The following is a 21,656-nucleotide window of genomic DNA, read 5'->3' on the forward strand; positions in this document are numbered from 1 at the left end:
ATAAAAAGCTAAACAGCCAACAGATAGGCAGGAATTCTGGGCTGGAAGGATGCTGGAAAGAAGGCAGAGACACCAGGAGATGCAGAGCAAGCAGGAAGAGCAATGTGGAGATGAGATAAAAAAAGCCATGAGGCAGAAAGTAAATTAATAGAATTGGGTTAATTTAAGTTATAAGAGCTAGTTATAAACAAGTCAAAGCTATCTGCCAATCTTTCATATTTAATAATAAGTTTCCATGTCATTACTGGGAAACCAATGGTGGCAGACAGAGTTTTCTTGTCCTGTAGTCACTCAAACACACTGGGGCTTATATTAATTATAAATGGTTGGTCAATAGCTCAGGCTTATTACTAACTAGCTCTTATATTTTAAGTTAACCCATATTCCTTATTTACACTCTGCTACATGGCGGTACCTTTATTAATATGCCATGTTCATCTCCTGTTCTGTGTCTGGCTGGTAATTTTTTTTGACTCCGCCCTTCTTCATCCCAGCATCCATAGTTTGGTCACCCCCTCTATAGGCTATTCAGCTTTTTATTAAACCAATATGAATGACAATTCTTCAGTGTACAAAAGGATTATTCCACAGCAGATAATTCCTACAAAACAATCCAACTACACGCATATATCCATGCATATCAAATATTCATATAAATAAAGATAGCCTACAAATCTGATAATGCAGCAAGCCAACGAAAGAGACTTCCATAAATTCAAGGTCAACCTGGACTACATAATGAAACAGCATCATCTCAAGAACAGAAAGGGAAAGGAAAGGACTGAGAAATTACTTAGTGTTAAGAGGTCATACTGCTCTAAAGGGAACTTGAGCTCAGTTCCCAGCACCCATATTAAGTAGCTTGAGTCTCTAGCCTCCAAGGGTGCCACACACACACACACACACACACACACACAATTTAAAGGAAGATATAATATATAAGATATAAGTGGTCTAAAGGCAGTCTGGTCTACAAAGTAAGTTTTATGATAGTGAGGGATATGTACAGAAACTCAGTCTCAAAAAACTAAAAAAGGGCTAGAGAAAAGGCTCAATGTTGCCGGGTGGTGGTGGCGCACACCTTTAATCCCAGCACTCAGGAGGCAGGGGCAGGCGGATCTCTGTAAAATGCCTGCCTGGTCTACAACAGCTAGTTCCAGGACAGGCTCTAAAGCTACAGAGATACCCTGTCTTGAAAAACCAAAAGAAAAAAAAGGCTCAATGTTAAGAGCACTGGCTGCTCTTCAATGGATTCTATTCCCAGCACCCACATGGCAACTCACAACTATCTGTAACTTGAGACCCAGGGGATCCAATACCTTCTTTTTTCCTTCAAGGAACATGTTGCACAGATACACATGCAGACAAAACACTCATATAGATAATGAGTGCAATGTTTTAAAACATAATAATGTTTGAGAGAGATTTTCAAAAGTTTAAAATAATAATACTTAAAAAAGAAAAAAGAGCTGGGCAGTGGTGGCATACACCCTTAATCCCAGCACTAAGGAGGCAGAAGCAGGTAGATCTCTGAGTTCTACAGAGAGAAATTCTGTCTAGAAAAACTTTTAAAAATACATTTAAAAAAAAAAAAGGAAAAGGGGAAAAAAAGGCTGAGGATATAGCTCAGGTGTCAAGAATTTGACTGCCATACATGAGGTGTTACATTCAATTCCTTAGTACCACAAAACAAGCCAAATAAATAAATAACCAAAAAAAGGTATGGGTTAGTTTGGTGGAAAGTATCTGCATAGCCCAAACAAGGTAAGATCCCAGGTTTCTGAAAAACAAAATCAAACAAAACAAACAAACAAACAAAAACCCCAAAGGTGGGCATAGTGGCCCACACCTCTAGTCCCAGCATTTGGGAGGCAAAGGCAGGTGGATCTCTCAGTTCAAAGTTAGCATTGCCTCCACAGAGTTCCAGAACATCCAGAGTTACATAGTAAGATCTTATCTCAGAAAAATAATAAAAAAGATCCCAGGTTTAATCCTCTCCATCCTTCTCCAAAAAAGGGTGACCCAAGTGGACGCGGTGGTGCACATACTAAGATGGCAGAAGCAGACAGAGCTCTGTGAGCTCTAGGCCAGTCAAGCTTCACAATGAGACCCTGTCCCTGATCATAGTCAAAGCAATACCCAAAATTCTGCTCCCTTTGTGGCAGCTTTAGTCTAAGCCTTGAGGCTATTCTGGAAATACCCAGCTATGCAGGAACAGGTGTTACAGACCAAGGCCCACGTAGCTTCTGAAGTCAAGTAGACATATAGACAAGTTTTACAACTTTCTTCCTAGCCCAAAATAAAATACAACAAAAAGAAATTTATTTTGTCTGGAAGTTGGATAAGCATAGTATGAAATAACATACCTTCTTTCTTTTCTTCTTTCATCCATCCTTTTATCCAGAGCTGCATAAATAGCATCTGCTTCCTCATCATCTTTCTCGTAAGGCCCACTTGAGAAGAGGCTCCCAGCATAGCCATTAAACTAAGAACCAAACAACACAAATAAAGGGTCAGCTTTCCCACCAGCACAGAAAGCAGAACGCTCATATCCAGAGGAGCTATTCCAGCTGGAAGAAACTAACCATTATAGCTCTTTTCTGTTGCTGTGATAAAATGCCTTGGCTAAAAAATAATTTAGGAGGGGCTGGAGAGATGGCTCAGTGGTTAAGAGCATTGCCTGCTCTTCCAAAGGTCCTGAGTTCAATTCCCAGCAACCACATGGTGGCTCACAACCATCTGTAAAGAGGTCTGGCGCCCTCTTCTGGCCTTCAGGCATACACACAGAATATTGTAAACATAATAAATAAATAAATATTAAAAAAATAATAATAATTTAGGAGCTGGGCAGTGGAAGCACACACCTTTAATCCCAGCACTTGAGAGGCAGAGGCAGAGGCAGACGCAGGTAGGTCTCCAGTTCAAAGACAGCACGGTCTACAGAATAAGTTCCAGGACAGCCAAGGCTACACAACACATAACACTGTGGTGAAACAAAAATCAAAAAAACAAGTTAAGGAAGAAAGGGTTTATCTGACTTTGGACCCCAGGTTACAGTCCATCACTGCAGGAAAATCATGGCAGGAGAGGCTTTGAGAGAGCTGACCACATACATCCACAGTCAAGGGCAAAAAATAAACACACCCTCACTTGCTTCCGCTCAGGTAGCTTTCTTCACCCTTATACAATTCAGGGCTCAGCCCATGGAATGGTACCACCTACATTCAGGGTGTGTTTGCCCACCTCAAACAATAATCAAGACAAACCCCAACAGGCATGCCCACAGGCCAGCCTGTTCCTGAGCATTTCCTTATTGAGACTCTCTTCCGGGTGATTCCAGATTATGTCAACTGACAGTTAAAATTAACCAGCACAAAAAAGACAAAATACATTGGGAAATCCTAGACCAGGTTCTATGACAGAAGACATATTTATAGAAATATTGTAAAACTGAAATAAAATCTGTAGTTAATATAGTGCCAATATTAATTAAAAGGTTTCTATAATTTACTAAAATTGTGTAAGATGCAACAAATCTGAGTGAGCATAGAAGAATTTTTTTTTCTGAAGAGAGGGTCTCACTATGTAGCTCTGGCTGGCCTGAAACTTGTAGAACAGACTAGTCTTGAAACCATAAGAGGTTCACCTGCCTCTGCAGGAATTAAAGGCACAGGCCAGTATGCCTAGTAATCTTTTCATTTATTCTCGATATTTTATTTTATTTATCTTGAGACAGGATCTCACTACGCATCCCTGACAGGCCTGGGATACATTATGTAGACCAGGCTGGCCTCAAATTCACAGAGACCCACCTGCCCCTGCCTCCTAAATACTGGGATTAAAGGCATACATCACAACAACTGCCTTATTTTATTTTTATTTACGTGTCTGTGTGTGTGTGTATGATGTCTGCACACACGTTTGCAGGACTATGTGTGCAGACAACCACAGAGGGCAGAAGAAAACACTGGATCCCCTGGAAATGGAATTACAAGCAGTGTGAGAAAACTGATGTCCTCTGGAAGAACAGCAAGTCCTCTAAACTCCTGGGCCATCTCTTTAGCTCCTTTCCTAAATTTTACGATACTATTTTTCCAAGTTCCTGCAAGTTTAAAATTATTTCAAAATTAACATTCTACAAAACATTTTTTTTTTCTCAAAGGAAAGATGTTCCTTAGACACTTAGAAAAAAAACTCTTGAACCTGGGTGGTGGTGGCTCATACCTTTAATCCCAGCAGAGGCAGACAGATCTCTTTCTTTTTTTTCTTTCTTTTTTTTTTTTTTTTTGGTTTTTCGAGACAGGGTTTCTCTGTGGTTTTTGGAACCTGTCCTGGAACTAGCTCTTGTAGACCAGGCTGGTCTCGAACTCACAGAGATCCGCCTGCCTCTGCCTCCCGAGTGCTGGGATTAAAGGCGTGCGCCACCACTGCCCAGCCAGGCGGAACAGGCTTGACAACTACAGCAAAACCCTGTCTTGAAGAAAAAAAGTCCCTTGAAAGATCTCAGTTGCCGGGCTGGAGAGATGGCTCAGTGGTTAAGAGCATTGACTGTTCTTCCAGAAGACCCGAGTTCAATTCCCAGCAACCACATGGGCTCACAACCATCTGTAATGAGATCTGGCACCCTCTTCTGGCCTGCAGGCATACATGGAGGCAGAATGTTGTATACATAATAAAGAAAATCTTTAAAAAAAAAAAAATCTCAGCTGCCTGTACCAAGCAACAAAATTCAACAATAAAGTGAGCATCAGCATCTACACTGAGGAAGTCCTTCTGTTTGTGTGTTGCTTTCATTGGTTAGTAAAGAGACTGCAGAACTTAGGTAGGCGGAGAAGACAGAACTGATTTCTGGGAAGAAGAAGAAAGCAGAGAGCCACTATGGAGCTGCCAGGTCAGACATGCTGAATCTTTCCCAGTAAGCCACGACCTTGTGGTGAACACAGATTATTAGAAATGGGTTAAATCAAGATGTGAGTTAACCAATAAGAGGCTAGAGATAATAGGCCAGGCAGTGATTTAATTAATACAGTTTCTGTGTGGTTATTTCGGGTGTAAGCTAGCTGGGCAGCTGGAATAGAACAAGGGGCCCTCTCCTCCTCCTGTTACAGAGGAACATCCAGGAAAAACACCAACATGTAGTGTTCTGAACCTTACAAAAGAGACAAAAGTAGTGCAGAGTTTTGTGTTTTTTCTGCTCTCTCTCTCTCATACTGCTAAAGATGGAAAATGAACCTGAGCCCTCCTTCTTGTGGAAGCTGGTTAGCTCCTTCCTGTGGAAGTTAAAGCTAATTTCGTCCAGAACTTAACCTTTCAATTAAAAGCACAGCTGTGCCAGCAATGCCTTCTACAGGTATTATAAGTATTCTTTTTACTTCTTATTTTCTGATTTAATCTGCGTTTCTGTCTCATGGTGGTTTTGTTTTTGTTTATACATTGCCCAGTTAGATTGCCCATGAGGCCACAAGAAAGAATAAACTTTTTGTTATTTATAGTTAAGCAAGAGAGGAAGAAAAAACAAACATATAACAAAAATCAACAAAATGACAGGAATCCATACACACCATTTATAAGGACTTTGAATATTTTTATTTTGTATTTATTTATTTTTGCTTTTTTGAGACAGGGTCTCTCTGTGTAGCCTTGACTGTCCTAGAACTCACACTGCAGAATAGGCTAGCCTTGAACTCACAGAGACCTACCTGTTTCTGCCTCCTGAGAGCTGGAATTAAAGGTGTGCTCCACCACCACACAGCAAGAATTCTGAATATGAGTGGTCTCAATTTCCTATCAGTACACACAGATACCTGATTTTTTACAAAGATGCCAAAATCACACTGTGAAAAGGAGATCTTAAACAAATGTTATAGTAGAACTGGACTTCATGTAGAAGAACAAAACTAAATCCTTATCTTTCAGCCTGCAAAAAAAAAAAAAAATCAATTCTAAATGGATCAAGAACCTTAACATATGGCCTGAAATGTTACTAAAGGAAAAAGTATATTTGACTAGATAGGAGTAAGGATTTTCTGACTAGGACTCCATTTGTTCACGAATTAAGGCCAATAGTCAACAAATGGAACCTCATGAAATTAGAAAGCTATTACACAGCAAAAAATAATGTCAATAAAATGAAGAGAGTGTTGTGGAACAATTTTTTGGTAGACTCTCACTGGCTAATAAAGAGCTGACTGGTCAACAGCTAGGCAAAAAAAAGTTAGGTGGGGCTTAAGACAAAAAGAGAGCACAGAAGAAGACAGAGTCGCCAGGAGATGCAGAGGAAACAGGACATGAACATGCCATACTAAGATAAGGTACCGAGCCACATGGTAGAACATAGACAAAAATATGGATTAATTTAAGATGTAAGTGCTGCTGGTTAGTAACAAGCCTAAGCTATTGACCGAACATTTATAATTAATAAGTCTCTGTGTGGTTAGGAACGGCTGGAGGGACAAAAAACTCCTTCTACAAGAGATGGCCTACAGGGCTGTAGAGATGGCTCAGAGGTTAAGAGCATTGCCTGCTCTTCCAAAGGTCCTGAGTTCAATTCCCAGCAACCACATGGTGGCTCACAACCATCTGTAATGAGGTCTGGTGCCCTCTTCTGGCCTGCAGGCATACATACAGACAGAATATTGTATACATAATAAATAAATATATAAAAAAAAGAGAGAGATGGCCTACAGAGAGGAAGAATATACAAAGAATCCAAGAAACTAAACATCAAGAAAACAACCCAGCCAGGCTGTAGTGGAATACACCTTTAATCTCAGCACCTGGGAGGCAGAAGCAGATGGATCTCTGTGAGTTTGATGCCAGCATGGTCTACAAAGTTGAGTTCCAAGACAGGCTCCAAAGCTACACAGAAAAACCTTGTCCCCCCAAAAAAACAAAATAAATAAATAAATAAAATAAAAACAAAGAAAGAAAGAGCGACAGACAGAAAGGCAGGAAAACCCCTGTCAAAAGGTCTAAAGAAGGTCTATGGTCAGGTGGTAGTGGTGCAGGCCTTTAATTCCAGCACTCGGGATGCAGAGGGAGGCAGAGTTCTGTGAGTTTGAGGTTAGCCTGGTCTACAGAGCAAGTTCTGGGACAGGCTCCAAAGCTACACAGAGAAACCCTGTCTTGAAAAATAAAAAAGAAAGAAAGAAAGAAAGAAAGAAAAGAAAAGAGAAAAAAGGCCTATGGAACAGAACAAAGATTCTCAAAATAAAGACATACATATAGCTAATAAACACTAGGTTGTGTGCAGTGGCACACACCTGTAATATAATCCTAGCAGTCCCAGAGGCTGAGGCAGGATTGGTGCTTTGAGTATGAAGCTAGCCTCCTGGGTTTCAGGCTACCCTGTGTGAATGTGGTTATTGTGAGACTGAGATCCTGCATCCTCTTTAAAAAAAAAGCCGGGCGGTGGTGGTGCACGCCTTTAATCCCAGCACTCGGGAGGCAGAGGCAGGTGGATCTCTGTGAGTTCGAGACCAGCCTGGTCTACAAGAGCTAGTTCCAGGACAGCCTCCAAAACCACAGAGAAACCCTGTCTCAAAAAAACCACTTTGAATATTCAATTTACCCCAGGCATGGCTGTCATGGTTAGAGTCAGTTGTCAACACAAACCTAGAGTCACCATAGACGAAACCTAACTGAAGAATCAGACTGGTCTGTAAGGCATTTTCTTTTTTCTTTGTGAGCCAGGGAATCATTACGCAGCCTTGCTGGCCAAGAACTTGCTGTGTAGATCAGCTGGCCTTGAACTCACAAAGGTGCGCACCACGCCCAGCTAAGGCGTTTTCTTAGTTACTAATGGATAAGGAGAGCCCCACTGCTGTGGACCTCGTCATTCCTAAGCAGATGGGCACGGGCTATACAAAATGCTAGGTGAAAAAGTCAGTGAGTACTGCCTTGATTTCCCCCAATAACGGATTGTTACATGGAAGTATAAGCCAAATAAAACCTTTCCTGCTCAGCCTGGAGGCCCATGCCTTTGATCCCAGCACTTGGGAAGCAGAAGCAGGTATATCTCTGAGTTCTAGGCCAGCCTGGTCTACAGAGTGAATTCTAGGATAGCCAGGGCTACACAGAGAAACCCTGTCCCACAAAACAAAAATAAAATAAAATCTTTCCTCATGTTACTTTTGGTCATGGTGTTCATCACAGCAACAGAAAGCAAACTAGATGAGAAATAGGTATGGGGGACTGGAGAGATGGCTCAGAGATCCTAAGTTCAACTCCCAGCAAACACACGGTAGCTCACAACCAACTATAATGAGATCTGGTGCCCTCTTCTGGCCTGCAGGCATACATGCAAGCAGAACACTGTACACATGATAGATAGATAGATAGATAGATAGATAGATAGATAGATAGATAGATAGACAGATATTTTAGGAAAGTAGGGGGTGTAGCCTGAAGAGATGGCTCAGCAGTTAAGAGCACTGGCTGCTCTTCTAGAGGTCCTGATTCAATTCACAGCAACCACATGGTGGCTCACAACCATCTATAATGGGATTTCCTGTCATGCAGGCATACATGCAAATAGAGCACTCATATACATTAAATGCATAAAAAAAATCTTTTAAAAAAAGGGGGGAGCAGAGCTGTTGCTGCAATGGACCTGATCATGTTGTTTAGGTGAAAGATTATAGAAATGTGTGGGACTTCGGGCTGGAAAAGTCATTAACGCTCAAAGCTTAATGTGGGAGACGAACAGTGCTGAGAGAAAGGCAGACATTGGAGCCCTGGCTTTTGAAATCTCAGAGGAAAACAAGGACCCTATAAAGAATGTTCACAGTATATAATGTATTATTCTGTGAAGGTCTTTCTATTTTCACTGAGTCAATAGATGCTCATCAGCTGGGCCTGAAGAAAATCAGTTGTTACCAGCATCACCAAGGTGAGATCTTCTGGGAAGTATTGTCAGCACTCAGAAACTGTGATCCAGAGGGAGCTAAGGCTGCATCTCAGGCTGACAGCCAAACCTGGTAATGTGTAAGACGGTATTCGTTTTGTTGGCACGAAATGCACTATGTGATAGGGTCAGGAACCCTGAAGAAGAAAATGCCAGGAGAGACGACCACCAAGCATAGTGGCAGGTGTGACGTAGAGCCAGCCTGAGCCAACTAGACAAGCTATGTGTGCTACACCTGGTAAACTGGAGAGGTGGAACTGCCCAAGCCTTTTAGAGCCCAGAAGATCAAGAGTGATCCCAGATGCTGGATACTGAACTACAGAAAATGGGTATACGCTGCTGGGCTTTTGTTTTACTGTAATCTGATTGTGTCTTTCTTGGAATTAAAAAAAAAAATACATAACTTGTTTTTGATTTTACAGAACTCACAATTAAGAGCATTGGGAGTTTTTAAAAGTTGTAGAACTTTTTGGGGGAGGAGAGTGAGACAGGGTTTCTCTGTAGCTTTGAAGCCTGTCCTAGAACTAGCTCTTGAGACCAGGCTAGCCTCAAACTCACAGAGATTTTGCCTCTGCCTCCCGAGTGCTGGAATTAAAGGCATGCACCACTACCACCTGGCTGATTGTGAAACTTTTAAAGTTGTATTTATATGTGTAAAGTATTTAAATACAATATGAACACAGAGAATATTAGAATTTAAAGATTTAATTGGGAATGTGGGTGCGGGGAAAAGGGAGAGGAGGTGTAGGGGGTTGGTTAACCAAAAAGTAAAGGTGTGTGAAAAAGTCTAGTGGAAACCCACTACTTTGTAAGCTAATTAAAGGACTGTAATTTTTGTTTATTTTTTCAAGACAGGGTTTCTCTGGGTAACCCTGGCTGTCCTGGAACTTGCTCAGTAGACCAGGCTGGCCTCGAACTCAGAGATCCACCTGCCTCTGCCTCTCAAATGAAGACCATAATTTTTTTTAAAAGCATTTTTATTTTTTTAATATTTATTTATTATGTATACAATATTCTGTCTGTGTATATGCCTGCAGGCCAGAAGAGGGCACCAGACCTCATTACAGATGGTTCTAAGCCACCATGTGGTTCTATGCAACACATAGAAAATTCCAGTCAAATTGGAACCTGAAACTTCCTTCCGCTGACTAGATTTCATAGTGCCTGAAGGGGCTATGCAGGCCACTGAGGGAGAAATGTCATTAATAGCATTACCCAGAAGTTAACTTTGAAATCTACAATATAGGCCCTCCAAGCAAGATGGACCCATGGTTGCAATAGAGTCAAATGCTTGAGGCCTGCTCTACTGGAATAAATTCATGCCTGGGTCTGTAAACCTGCAGAAAAGCCTACGGCTTGGGAGGTCACAGGCCCCAGGGAGGAGCCTACCTCTACTGCTTTTCTAATGGATATATAAACTGCCTTCTACTTATGTTCACACCATACACCAGTGCTGCTCTCAACCTTTACCATAAAATCTTTCGGCAGTGGATAACAGTTAAGGAAGAAACTAACAAATGGTCAACGTGCAAAGAAAAAACTGCAGTAAGCGCTCATACCTAAAACAGGACGTCTACATCATTCCCGAGAGCACGGAAGGGCATTAATTAGGAAGAATTTAGGAGCAGGGGATGAGGAGGATGCTGTGAAATGCTGTCCTCTAGGTGTAGCACAGACACTGCATCTGTTGCTACCTGCACAAGATAAAGCTAGCAAGATCAGCCAGTCTTCTAACAGGAAGCACTAACTGGACGTCACGTGTTACCAAAAAAAAGAGAGAACACGAAAATGGGAGGGAGACCTGTTGAGAAGCACTAGGCTGGGGTGGCTCTGGAGCAATTATCGAAATAGATTGTATACACATGTGCAGTTGTCAAATAATAAATAAAAGATATTCTAAAAAAAATTTAAACTATTTCTTTGGGGATTAGAGCAACAGATCAACAGTTAAGAATACATACTGCTGCTGGGCACAGTGGCACATGGCTTTAATCTCAGCACTTGAGAGGCTGCGGCAGGTGGATCTCTGAGTTTGAGGCCAACCTGGTCTACAAAGCGAGTTCCAGGACAGCCAGGACAGTTACACAGAGAAACCCTGTCTGGAAACAATAAACAAAAGTTATAGTCTTTAATTCGCTTACAAGGTATTGGGCCTCCATAAGAGTTTTTCATACACCTTGAATTTGGTTTACCTACTCCCTTTGCTGTTACACAGAGAAACTCATCTCGAGAAACGCGGGGAGGGGGAAAACAAACACACTATTCTATCAGAGGCTCCTAATTCAGTTCCTGGCACCCAGGTCAGAAGGTTCAAGCACATGCAATCATGTACACAGACACAATCTCATACATATAACTTAAAGATAACAGAAACAGACAGGTGGTGATGCTAGCACTCAGGAAGTAGAAGCAGATAGACCTCTGTGAGTTCAAGACCAGACTGGGCTACAGAGATAGTTCTAGGTCAGCTGAGGCTACACAAATAAATCATCTCAGAAAACGAAGGAAGGAAGGAAGGAAGGAAGGAAGGAAGCTTTAAAAGCCATTCAAAAAAAAAAATCACCTCATCATAGTTGGTATCATTCAGATCCTCATCATCATCGTCAGCTGCCTGGTTTTTCTTCATCTGGTCCCCCACAGTTCTCTTCCCTGGTGGGGCATGGCGATCATCCACAGGATCGTTTGCATCCCGGGCAGGCCCAATATCTGACCGAGTGGTGAAGCCAGTGGCACTGAAGGGAGCCCAAAGACATCATTATTTGAGTGACCTGATCCTATGCTTCCTTCTGATCACTGTTTAGTGACGTCACTTCTCACGCTTCTGGGAGCCTCCAAAGATTCTAGTACTAAGGAAGTGCTTATCCAATACTGGTCTTCTTTGTTTGCTTTTAACCGACAATGAGTAGGTGAGAGAAAGCTTCCTTCACCCCAAGGTGTCTCCATTTCTCCTCCACATCACTGCCCAGGCCTTCAGAAGTCCCTCCTCTCCAGTTCTGACCTCGCATTTCCAATTGCCTGTTGAGCACGACCTCTCCACTTTCATCCGGGCCCAAACTGAGTTTCCTTTTATGCACTCTGCAGCTGTTCCAGGATGATCAGCCATTAACAGCCATTCCGTAAGAGACACTACACAATCATCTTTCTCCCTTTTGAGTTCTCTCCATCCTGTGCATACCCAAATTGCTCAAGACCACAACTCCTGCCACAGCCAGAAATCCGTTTAACATCCCTGTCCCCAATCTACTCCGCTTCAACCCTCAATATAGCGCAGCCAGGTAGTGGTGCACACCTTTAATATCAGCACTTGGGAGGCAGAGGCAGGCAGATCTCTGTGAGTTCGAGGACAGCTTGATCTATAGAGCAAGTTCCAGGACAGCCAAGGGTACATAAAGAAGCCCTTTCTTGAAAAACCAAAACCAAACAAAGATTAAAAATAAAAAGTAGCTGATAAACTATGGGAGCTCTATCCTAACGCTAAGGTTCCCGCAGCCTCCAGCTCCTTGCGGTCAACCCCACTATTCTGGATTCCTTTCTTTTCTGGCCTCACTGAAACTGATCTTTTCCTCTTGAATTTATTTTTACTTATGTGTATGTGTGTGAACTGTGTGTTTATACACACCACATGCATGCAGGTGCCTGTGGAAGTCAGAAGAAGTTACCAGAGCCTTTGGAACTGGAGTTATAAGCTGTGAGTCACGTAATGCGGGTGCTGGCAATGGAACTCAAGTCCTCTACAAAAGTAGCAAGTGCTCTAACTGCTGAGCCACCTCAGTCTATTCCCTTCTATCTTTATTAAAGATGTTGAGCAAGGCGCTGGAATCAACCCAGGGCTGTGGCATGGTACACCTGGCTACACCTCCATCTGCCTTTGAAAACTTTTTGTTATTTATTTATTTAGTGTGTGTGACCTGGCACGTGTGTAGAGGTCAGAAGACAACATCAGAGAATCAGTTCGCCCCTTTTACCATGTGGATTCTGGGGATCAAACTCGGGCTTGACAGAGCCTTTACCCGCTGAGCAATCTCACCAGCTACATACCTGACTTTTTATTCGACTTTCTGTTTGTTTTTTGAGACAGGGTTTCTCTGTATATCCTTGACTATCCTCGAACTTGCTCTGTAGACCAGGTTGGCCTCTGGCTCCCAAGTGCTGGGATTAAAGACATGCACCACCACCCCATGGCACAAATTCCACTTTTCTTTACTTCTCCCAAATCTGACACTTCAAAATCCTGTTTATAAACCTGACTAAAATGCTACACTGCTGAGTATCTCTTGATTTCTGTTCCTCTTTGTGTGCTTATTGATACAAACAACAAGCCACTTCTAGTGAATTCAGGTCACCCGACGATGGGTGTTATCTAAATAGTATAACCAAGAGACTTACGTCTAATCAAATGCATAAAGGAGTAGGCTATTCATTCACCCAATGCCCTTTGGTTGGTAGGCATAGGCCATCCCGGTCCCGAGAGATGAGAATTTTAACAGGTGACCTATGGCCACACGTCCTAAAGGAAAAAGATGCTTAGGAATAAAGGGGTAGCACTCTCCTACTATACACAGCAGACTAAGTGCTCCTTACAGCCAACTTGCTTCATGCATATTACTTCAAACACCAAAACACTGAGGCTCAAACCCCTGCGTAATCCCTGAAATATGAGTCACATCTCAGGGTGGCAGTTAGATCTCATGGACCCGCTTATTCTGACAAAAAAGGCCACTGTGTCTGGCAGGTATTATACCGGACTATGTCGCGATGAACGTTAATCTTGTTTTTGTTTTGAGACAAGGTTTCTTTAAGTAACCCTAGCTGTCTGGGAACTCGCAAGGTAGACCTAGCTATCTTGGGAATTGCTAAGTAGATCAGACTGGTCTCTAACTCAAAGATACTAAATTACCCCCACCTCCCCCATTGCGCCCTGCCTCCCAGGCACTTTTTTTTTTTTTTTGGTTTTTTTCGAGACAGGGTTTCTCTGTAGCTTTGGAGCCTGTCCTGGAACTAGCTCTGTAGACCAGGCTGGTCTCGGACTCACAGAGATCCGCCTGCCTCTGCCTCCCGAGTGCTGGGATTAAAGGCGTGCGCCACCACCGCCCAGCTCCCAGGCACTTTTTTGTTGTTGTTGTTGTTTGTTTTGTTTTGAGATGCGGTCCCTCTCCGTAGCCCTAGTGGTCACTAGTATAGTTCTCAATAGGCCTAAAGCGAGCTGCCACCCGTCCTGGTACAAGTTCCGCCCACTGCCTTACCCCCGGCCCAGCCCAGGTACGTAGCCGAGGGGCGCGGGCATGCCCAGGAAAGGCTTTTTCTTCTTGTTCATGGTGGTGTTGTTGAGCCAAGGAGCAGGTACGCGGCAAAAGGCACAGAATCCTCCCGGTGTCGCAGCTGGAAGAGATGCAAGCACTACGTCGCCCGCGCCCCGGAAGTAGAGAATGAGAGCGCGACAAGCCCCGCCCACTCAGAGCCTCAGCGGAAGTCAAAGATGTGGGTTTGCAAGGCATTTCCGGTCGTGGCGGTCGGGTGGGTTTGCTGTGGGAAGACGAGCACGCGTGCGCGCGAGCGCGCAAGGCACTAACTATCAGAGCGCAGAGGGCCGCTTAGGCGGGCGGAAGGGTCGTGCGTTCTGTTGCAGTGCCAGGAACGGAACGCGGCCTGAGCCCAACATTTAACACAAGTGCTCAGGAACGTCCCAGTGCAGGCTTAACCACGTACTCGCCTGGCCTTAGAAGACTGATTGAGCGAACATAACCAGGACTCCGACTTGTCTGGCTGTACTGGGGGGCCACCGACCGTCGAGAGACTGCGGGCCGGCGTCACAAGCTTGGGAGTGATTGTGTGCCCAGTGACCTGAGTAGACGCGCACCACTGTACTCTACACAGATATTTTCTGCCTCTGTGCAACTCTACCTGCAAGACAATGTCAGTCCTTCCTGTTGGGTAATAATAGCCTCAGGTCAGACTGTTCTGGGCAATAACCCCAAGCTATAAAGAATTGCCTAGATCCAGGGACAGTGGGCTCTACCTGCAGAAGCAATTTGCCAGGGGTTTGGAAAACAACCCTGCCCCCAGTTAAATCCCAAAAATAGCTGTAACTTCCTGGTTGGGGCCCCTCAGTGTTTGAATAAAGCAGTCTCAACCTGTTGAGATAGAATCTGCCTCTTTGCCCTACTTTTCTTACACCACCCACACCTGGGGAGAGCATCAGGCTCTAGGGGCAGACAGAAAAAACTGCAAGTTGCTATGGCCTACAGGCTATGCTGGACCAGGCAACCAGACTTCTGCGTTTTAGTGGAGTACTGACTCAACCATTCTTGCCTCAAGTTCTTAGGAACAGGATTGACTCCGAACACTGAACCCCTGGGAACTGAGCCTGATTCAGGGGCTCAACAGAGAGGCGTAGCACCCCTTGGGGTTCAAAGCAAAGTGGCCCGCAGGCGAGTCAGCTAGTGTCTCTGGGAAGTGGGTCTAAGAAAAGAGAATGCTCCAGTAAAGAATGAGCAAATGGGGCTGGAGATACAGCTCAGTGATTAAGAGCACTTCTCTTTTTTTATTTTATTTTATTTTAATTTTTTTGGCAGAGGGTTCACCCACATGGCAGCTCACAGCTGACCATAACCCCAGTGGCAGGGAACCTATGTATGCTTCTGGGCACCGGGTACGTGCATGGTGCACAGACATATACATTCGGGCAAAACGTTCATAAAATTTTTGAAAGGGATGAATAAGGACACACGGGTGTTGGGGAGAGATTGATCCGGTCCTTGGCTGAACACGGTAAGTACGAGGCCACAGGTGTGGTGAGGGCCCCCACCGTTACCACACCGAGGGGACCGACAGTTCCTCGCTTGCCAACTACAAAGACCCTCCAGTACACTGCAGAAGAGGCTTGTCCGCGGAGTCGTACCCAGGTCCGCAAGGACGCCTTTTGCCCTGGCGGACACCCTCAGCATTCGCAGCCCCGCGCGCCGCCGATACACCTCCGAGCTCCCGGAGCGCGCCTTGCGCCCAGGGCTGGGCGGCAGGTGCTTTGCCGCGCAGACTCCCGGGCCGCAGAGACCGGCTCGGGCTCGGCCGGCTCCGGCGGGTAGGGACGCGGTGCGCGTTGCCCATCGGCCGCACTGGCCGCCTAGTACTCTGCGAGGGGCGTGTACCCGAGCCGCGTACTGGCGGGCTCCATGTTCACCGAGCTGAGGTCAAAGCTGAGCCCCCCGCGAGCTCGCGCCGGGGCTGTGCGTACAGGCTTCGGGGAGCGCCCGGATGTGGACGGTGAGCTGGGATGCACCCAGGAGCAGGAATATCGTGGGCGGTTGGGTGGGAGCGGGAGGGGTACGGGGCCCAAGAAGAACACTGGGGCTGGACTCAGAGGGTTTACGGGGGCGGCCACCACGGGAAAGTCTTTGTCCAGCATTACGGGGGCAGAAGGGCGGCGGTCAGTCTCAGGCCTTGACTTGGGGTGGGGATGACTGGCAGGAGCTTCTTCACAAAGCTGACACCACGCTCTGATCACCCTTTACTTCACACAGAGAAAACCCTCCCCAAACCCTAACGTTGGGGCGGAGAGGCATATAATTCAGAGGTTGATATTGGGGAAAACAGACCCTGACCCAGGGCAGAGAGGAAAGAGGCGGGGCCTGGGCAGCCCTGGCAGGTGCGACTGGCTGTGGCTAAGACGTTAGACTGGTTTCCCTTATGAGATGCAGGGAAGTCCAGGGAAGGCTCTGAAAAGCCCTCAGACTACAAAGCCTATTATTCCCTGGACTTTGCTCCCTTAGAATAAGTCTTACAGTACTACAGGCTACCTCAGAGTGGTGGCCACACTCTTCTTAAGCCCGCCTTCTTTCTTCTATTGGCTTGCAGTTACCACATAGAGTCATCTGTCCATATAAAGTGTTTATGGGTGCTTTCTGTGCACCAAGATCTGGGCAAGCCTCAGGGATCCAGACACTGGTCATCCCCAGACTCATGTCAGTAGTAATTCCTATAAATGACTCTAAAACTCATTAACAAGTGCAATGAATTAGTGGGGAAGAAGGTCCTCAGTACATCTGTGCTGACCAGTCCAGTCCCAGCTGGCATTCACACTCGTTGTTCTGGGGTAGGCCCTGCAGGAGCCACACGGAAGAGAAATCAAGTATGTGTCTGGCAAGTTCCTGTTGTCAGGAACTTTCCCCCAAAGTTCAAACTTTGCTGTCAATGAGTCATAGTTAGTGACTGTTGAAGACAAAATGTGTGTATACACCCTGGTCCTGAATGACGTGTGGGAGGCTTATGTGTCAGCCTAAGCAAGACAAGGGCAAAGCAAGTCAGGGCAGCCCTGATGATGGCTCCCCTGGCTTGGGAAGTGCACCCTCTAATCGAAGCACCCTTAGAGACAGAGTGAGCTATCAGCTGATAAAGGTAAAGGCATGTCCACTTTATCTTCTGAAAGAAGTCTTGAAGACAACTCTTGCACATTTTCTTCCACCTCAGGGGCTTGAGATTCCCCCAGAGGAGAAATTACCCACTCATTGGTAGAGAAAGGATTTACTTGTCAGGAAGATGGCTCACAGGAGAGGAGCCTACCCCTGACCACTCTGACTAGGAATCCCTGCATACAGCCACTGCCCATTTCAGCTTCTGCCAGACCCTCCTAGAGCACACAGTGTCGGCTGAGAACATTCCCTGCCACCTGCCTCGGACACCAGGCACCAGCCTCACCTGGCATGACTCCCGTAGCCAGAGGGTATCCAGCAGCAGGCCAATCAAGCTCCTTCAACAGCCGGGCTCAGAGATCCCCCAGGTACCCACCTACCTCACCTAATCTTAGCCCTTGCTCTCAATTTTGATCACCTTCATTCTGCTGACCTTTCCTCCCCACCTGCAGGCACGGCTATACTCTGATCACTATGGCTTGTACCATACAAGCCCTTCCTTGGGTGGTCTGACGAGGCCAGTGGTCTTGTGGAGCCAGCAGGATGTTTGCAAGTGGCTCAAGAAGCATTGTCCTCACAACTACCTCGTCTATGTCGAGGCATTCTCCCAGCATGCCATCACTGGTATGGTGGGTCATGGGTTAGGGAGGACCAGGGTGCTTGAGAGAGAGAGAGCCTCCACCTCACTTGGTCTGCTTTGTCTCCACCTGTATCCTCTGAATCAGCCCCTTTTCTGTGTCTCTGTTGTGTGTGTGTCTCTCTGCCTCTCCCACTCTCTCTGCTCTGTTTTTAATGCTTCTTTGATTGGCCTCTATCTTTTGATCAGTCTTGTTTTTCTCTCTGCCTTTCTGCCTTTAAGAACCCCTGAAAATCTGCTCTGCTTTCTTAGTCTTCGGTGTTTTGTTTTATCTTGATGGAGAGTCTATCAAGTGGCCTATCTGCCTAGCCTCTGTTTGCCTCACTGCCTTCTTCCTTCTTTCTCCCTAGGCCGAGCTCTGCTTCGACTGAATGCAGATAAGCTGCAGAGAATGGGGTTGACCCAAGAGGCCCAGAGGCAGGAGGTGCTACAGCAGGTGCTCCACCTGCAAGTGCGCGAGGAGGGGCGGAGCCTGCAGCTGCTCAGCCAAGGTGAGGGGAAGGAACTAGGCTGAGGGTGTAGGATAACTATTCTGACCATAGAAGGGTGGCTGGGGGCATCTGGTAAGGACCATCCTGGGGTGTTACCAGAAATCCAACTCTCCCTCCTATCCATCCCACAGCTTCCTTTGGAAACATGTCCTAGCTGCTGCCTAGTCTTGGACCCCAGACCCCAACACTGTGACCAGAGCCCACAGCCAAGGATGAGGCAGAGCTGGCCCTACAGCCCCTTTGGATCCTGCAAGATACCCTAGTGGCTAAACTTAGCCCTGTGAACAGGGAGGGGACAGGACTGCCAGCTCCAGGTTCTTCTGGAGAGGCCCTATAGGTTCTGTCCTATGGCTGGGTGGGTGGTTGCTGCCTCCTTGAAGACCCTTCTTCTGGGATCCAAGCCCAGGTCCACCCCCTGGTGCTGCTGGCAGCAAACAGGGCAGCTGCCTGGAGCAAGCGTGGGGTTTGAATGTCCCCAGACTCCCAAGGAGTCTGTTTTATTTATGCTCCCTCCAACATGTGACCATCCCCCATCCTCTGAGTCCTGAGTCCTCCCCTTAAGTGTTTCAATTCTGTGTTTTCCCCAGGCACGTCCAGGTCAGCCACACAGCAGGACAAGTTTTCTTTTCTTTTTTTTTTTTTTTTTGGTTTTTCGAGACAGGGTTTCTCTGTGGTTTTGGAGCCTGTCCTGGAACTAGCTCTTGTAGACCAGGCTGGTCTCGAACTCACAGAGATCCGCCTGCCTCTGCCTCCCGAGTGCTGGGATTAAAGGCGTGCGCCACCACCGCCCGGCTGACAAGTTTTCTTGACTCTCTTTTCAGGTGTATTCCTTCCCTAACCCTCTCAGAGTACAGCAGGCCCAACCTGTTGTCCACAGTGATGGTCATCAGCCCAGCTAGGTATGATGCCATGTGTGTCACTCAGTGACTATGAGACTTCAGCATATCCTATCCACTCATGAGAACTGAAGTTGAGAGGGGTCCAAGATGCTCAAGCTCCAAAGTCAGTATGTTGTACAGCATAGATTCCAGTGCTGTACAGGTGGCTCCGTGCATAGCCCACCAGTTCAGCAATGTTCTCAACCTTACCTTTGAAGGAGTCTTGCTTTTAAGCATCTTCCCTATTCTCTGGCTCTTAGAGACCACCTTGAAGAAACATGTGTACATACACGCACACCTCTCTACAGCTTTCCCAAGAAAGCCTGTATAATTTTTCCAAGAAAATTATGGAGGGCTGTTCCTCTCAGGTGTCACCAGACACCTGAACAACTCTTCCTTGGGTATTTGGGCAGTAGTGCTGCCAGGGAAGAGGGATAGCAAGGATGTCCCTGGCAGCTCCCTCTCAATCTGCCATCTGCTAACTCTCCCAGGGACCCTAAAATCTCAGGGACAGTTGATGCTTGGCCTCCAGTCCCCTCTGTGTGCCAGAAGCTGGCCTCAATTCAAGGTTGCTCATTATTGTTAATTTAGGCCACTGACCTGGCATCTCCCATCCTGTATGCCTTCCACCCATGGGAGGGCCACCTTGTTGTGTCTGCCTGCTTTTAGAATTCCCCAGTCCTTGTTCTTGCAACCAGAGAGCGCGCTCTCTCTCTCTCTCTCTCGCTCTCTCTCTCTCTGCCCCCTTTCTCTCTCCTCTGTCTTTTCTACCCTATGCTCCTGTCCTGTCTTCTTTGGTTTTTTGGTCACCTTTTTATACTATGACCAAAAAAAAAAAAAAATCAGAAATAAATCTGTTTCTGAAATGCCACCAGGTGTTGGATCTCTGAGGTGCAAAGGGGTGTCTAGGACAATGCCTACAGATAGAACCACTAGAGGGCAGTAGTGTTACATTCTGGAGACCTACCTGGTAACTCCAGGACACCTCTTAGCATAGAGGTGGATGTTACCCCAGTTGGGGACACAACAGCCTGGGTACATGGAATGAGGCTCTCTGGAGCTGATGTAACAGTGGGTTCATGTTGGTTCATAGTCTGGGAGTGAAGCTTGGACATGGTTTGTGACCCAGGCCTAGATTTGATTCCCAGCACAGAAACAGAGGTCCTCTAAAAGTAAAGAATCCTTATCTATTGTATTTGTCTAGTATTCCTGGGCTCAAGCTGCATCACTAATCTATTTCTGTGATCACTCTCTTCAGACTTACATATCCCCTTTAAATTTAGGGTCCACTTGGGTAATCCAGACAGATCTCAAGAACTTCAGTCACATCTAAAAAGACTCTCCCCCCCCCCCAATATAAAATATCACTACAGGTTTAGAAATTTAACACTGTCATCTGTTGGGGCTCACTTTTCAGCCAGGCCTGACAGCCCTGACATACATAACATATGAAGCATACATCCTGAACACAACGATCAGACATGAAAATAAGAACACAGAGGCATGAGCCACAAACACAGTGACACCACAGCTCGCAGACATGCCTGAATACATACAAACACACTTCCATCCTTTTTTGTTTGTTTTTCGAGACAGTGTTTCTCTGTGCAGCTTTGGAGCCTGTTCTGGCACTAGGTCTGTAGTCCAGGCTGGTCTCTGCCTCCCGAGTGCTGGGATTAAAGGCACGTGCCATCACCGCCTGGTTCACATTTGCATATTTGGTCAGAAACAATGATACCTACAAAGATTTATAACATCCCCATATGCACAGATATAATTACCCAAGGACACAGATACTAATGCATAATCCCCCACTAACACAAACACACAAGACATAGTATACCACGTGGTGCACATAAGCACACTATGTTGCAGAATGACTTGGCACCTAGATACACACAAAAGTCAGTTACAGCGAGCTGGGACTGGAGAGATAACACAGTGGTTAAAAGCACTTGCTGCTCTTGCAGTGGTTGAGTTCCCAGCACCTGCTTCAGGCAACTCACAATTGCCTGTAACTCCAACTTCAGGGTATCTGATGTCCTCTTCTGGCCTCTGTGTGTGCGCACACACACACACACACACAAATGTTTAAAAATCAGCCCTTTAAATCCTGACACGTAGTTACACATGGATGTTCATAGCCTGGATATATTATACACACCCCACACACCCTGACATCTAGTGCCCTGAATACTAAACACAGGGGAGCATCAGCTTTACCTAGGAGACATGCAGATATACCATGGCATTATGATGCCTACACACGACTGCCACCTGACACACATGGTCACTTAGACACATACTAATCTGTGAGTACTGGCATATCACACTTGTGAA

General features: G+C 45.8%; 2 protein-coding genes across 2 annotated transcripts in view; one reads left to right on the forward strand and one right to left on the reverse strand.

The window, feature by feature from the left end:
- Positions 1 to 14,311, reverse strand: part of Prpf6 (pre-mRNA processing factor 6) — a 61,426-nt gene extending 47,115 nt beyond the window's left edge. The window contains exons 1-3 of the mRNA XM_041641811.1: positions 14,149 to 14,311; positions 11,469 to 11,637; positions 2,367 to 2,485 (exon numbers count right to left, since the gene is read on the reverse strand). Of these exons, the coding sequence (XP_041497745.1) occupies positions 2,367 to 2,485; positions 11,469 to 11,637; positions 14,149 to 14,219 (359 nt within the window). The 5' untranslated portion in view covers positions 14,220 to 14,311. The remainder of the gene's footprint in view (positions 1 to 2,366; positions 2,486 to 11,468; positions 11,638 to 14,148) is intronic.
- A 1,619-nt stretch (positions 14,312 to 15,930) lies between these two features.
- Positions 15,931 to 19,056, forward strand: Samd10 (sterile alpha motif domain containing 10). The gene is made up of 5 exons (XM_041641773.1): positions 15,931 to 16,165; positions 17,497 to 17,678; positions 17,763 to 17,934; positions 18,298 to 18,438; positions 18,570 to 19,056. The coding sequence occupies exons 1-5, from the start codon at positions 16,075 to 16,077 to the stop codon at positions 18,590 to 18,592; spliced, it is 609 nt and encodes a 202-aa protein (XP_041497707.1). The 5' UTR covers positions 15,931 to 16,074; the 3' UTR covers positions 18,593 to 19,056.
- The last annotated feature ends 2,600 nt before the right edge of the window (positions 19,057 to 21,656 follow it).

The sequence above is a fragment of the Microtus oregoni genome, unplaced genomic scaffold, assembly GCF_018167655.1.
Source record: "Microtus oregoni isolate MIOR12 unplaced genomic scaffold, Mior012 000071F_ref0000514, whole genome shotgun sequence".
NCBI classification, from domain to species: Eukaryota; Metazoa; Chordata; class Mammalia; order Rodentia; family Cricetidae; genus Microtus; species Microtus oregoni.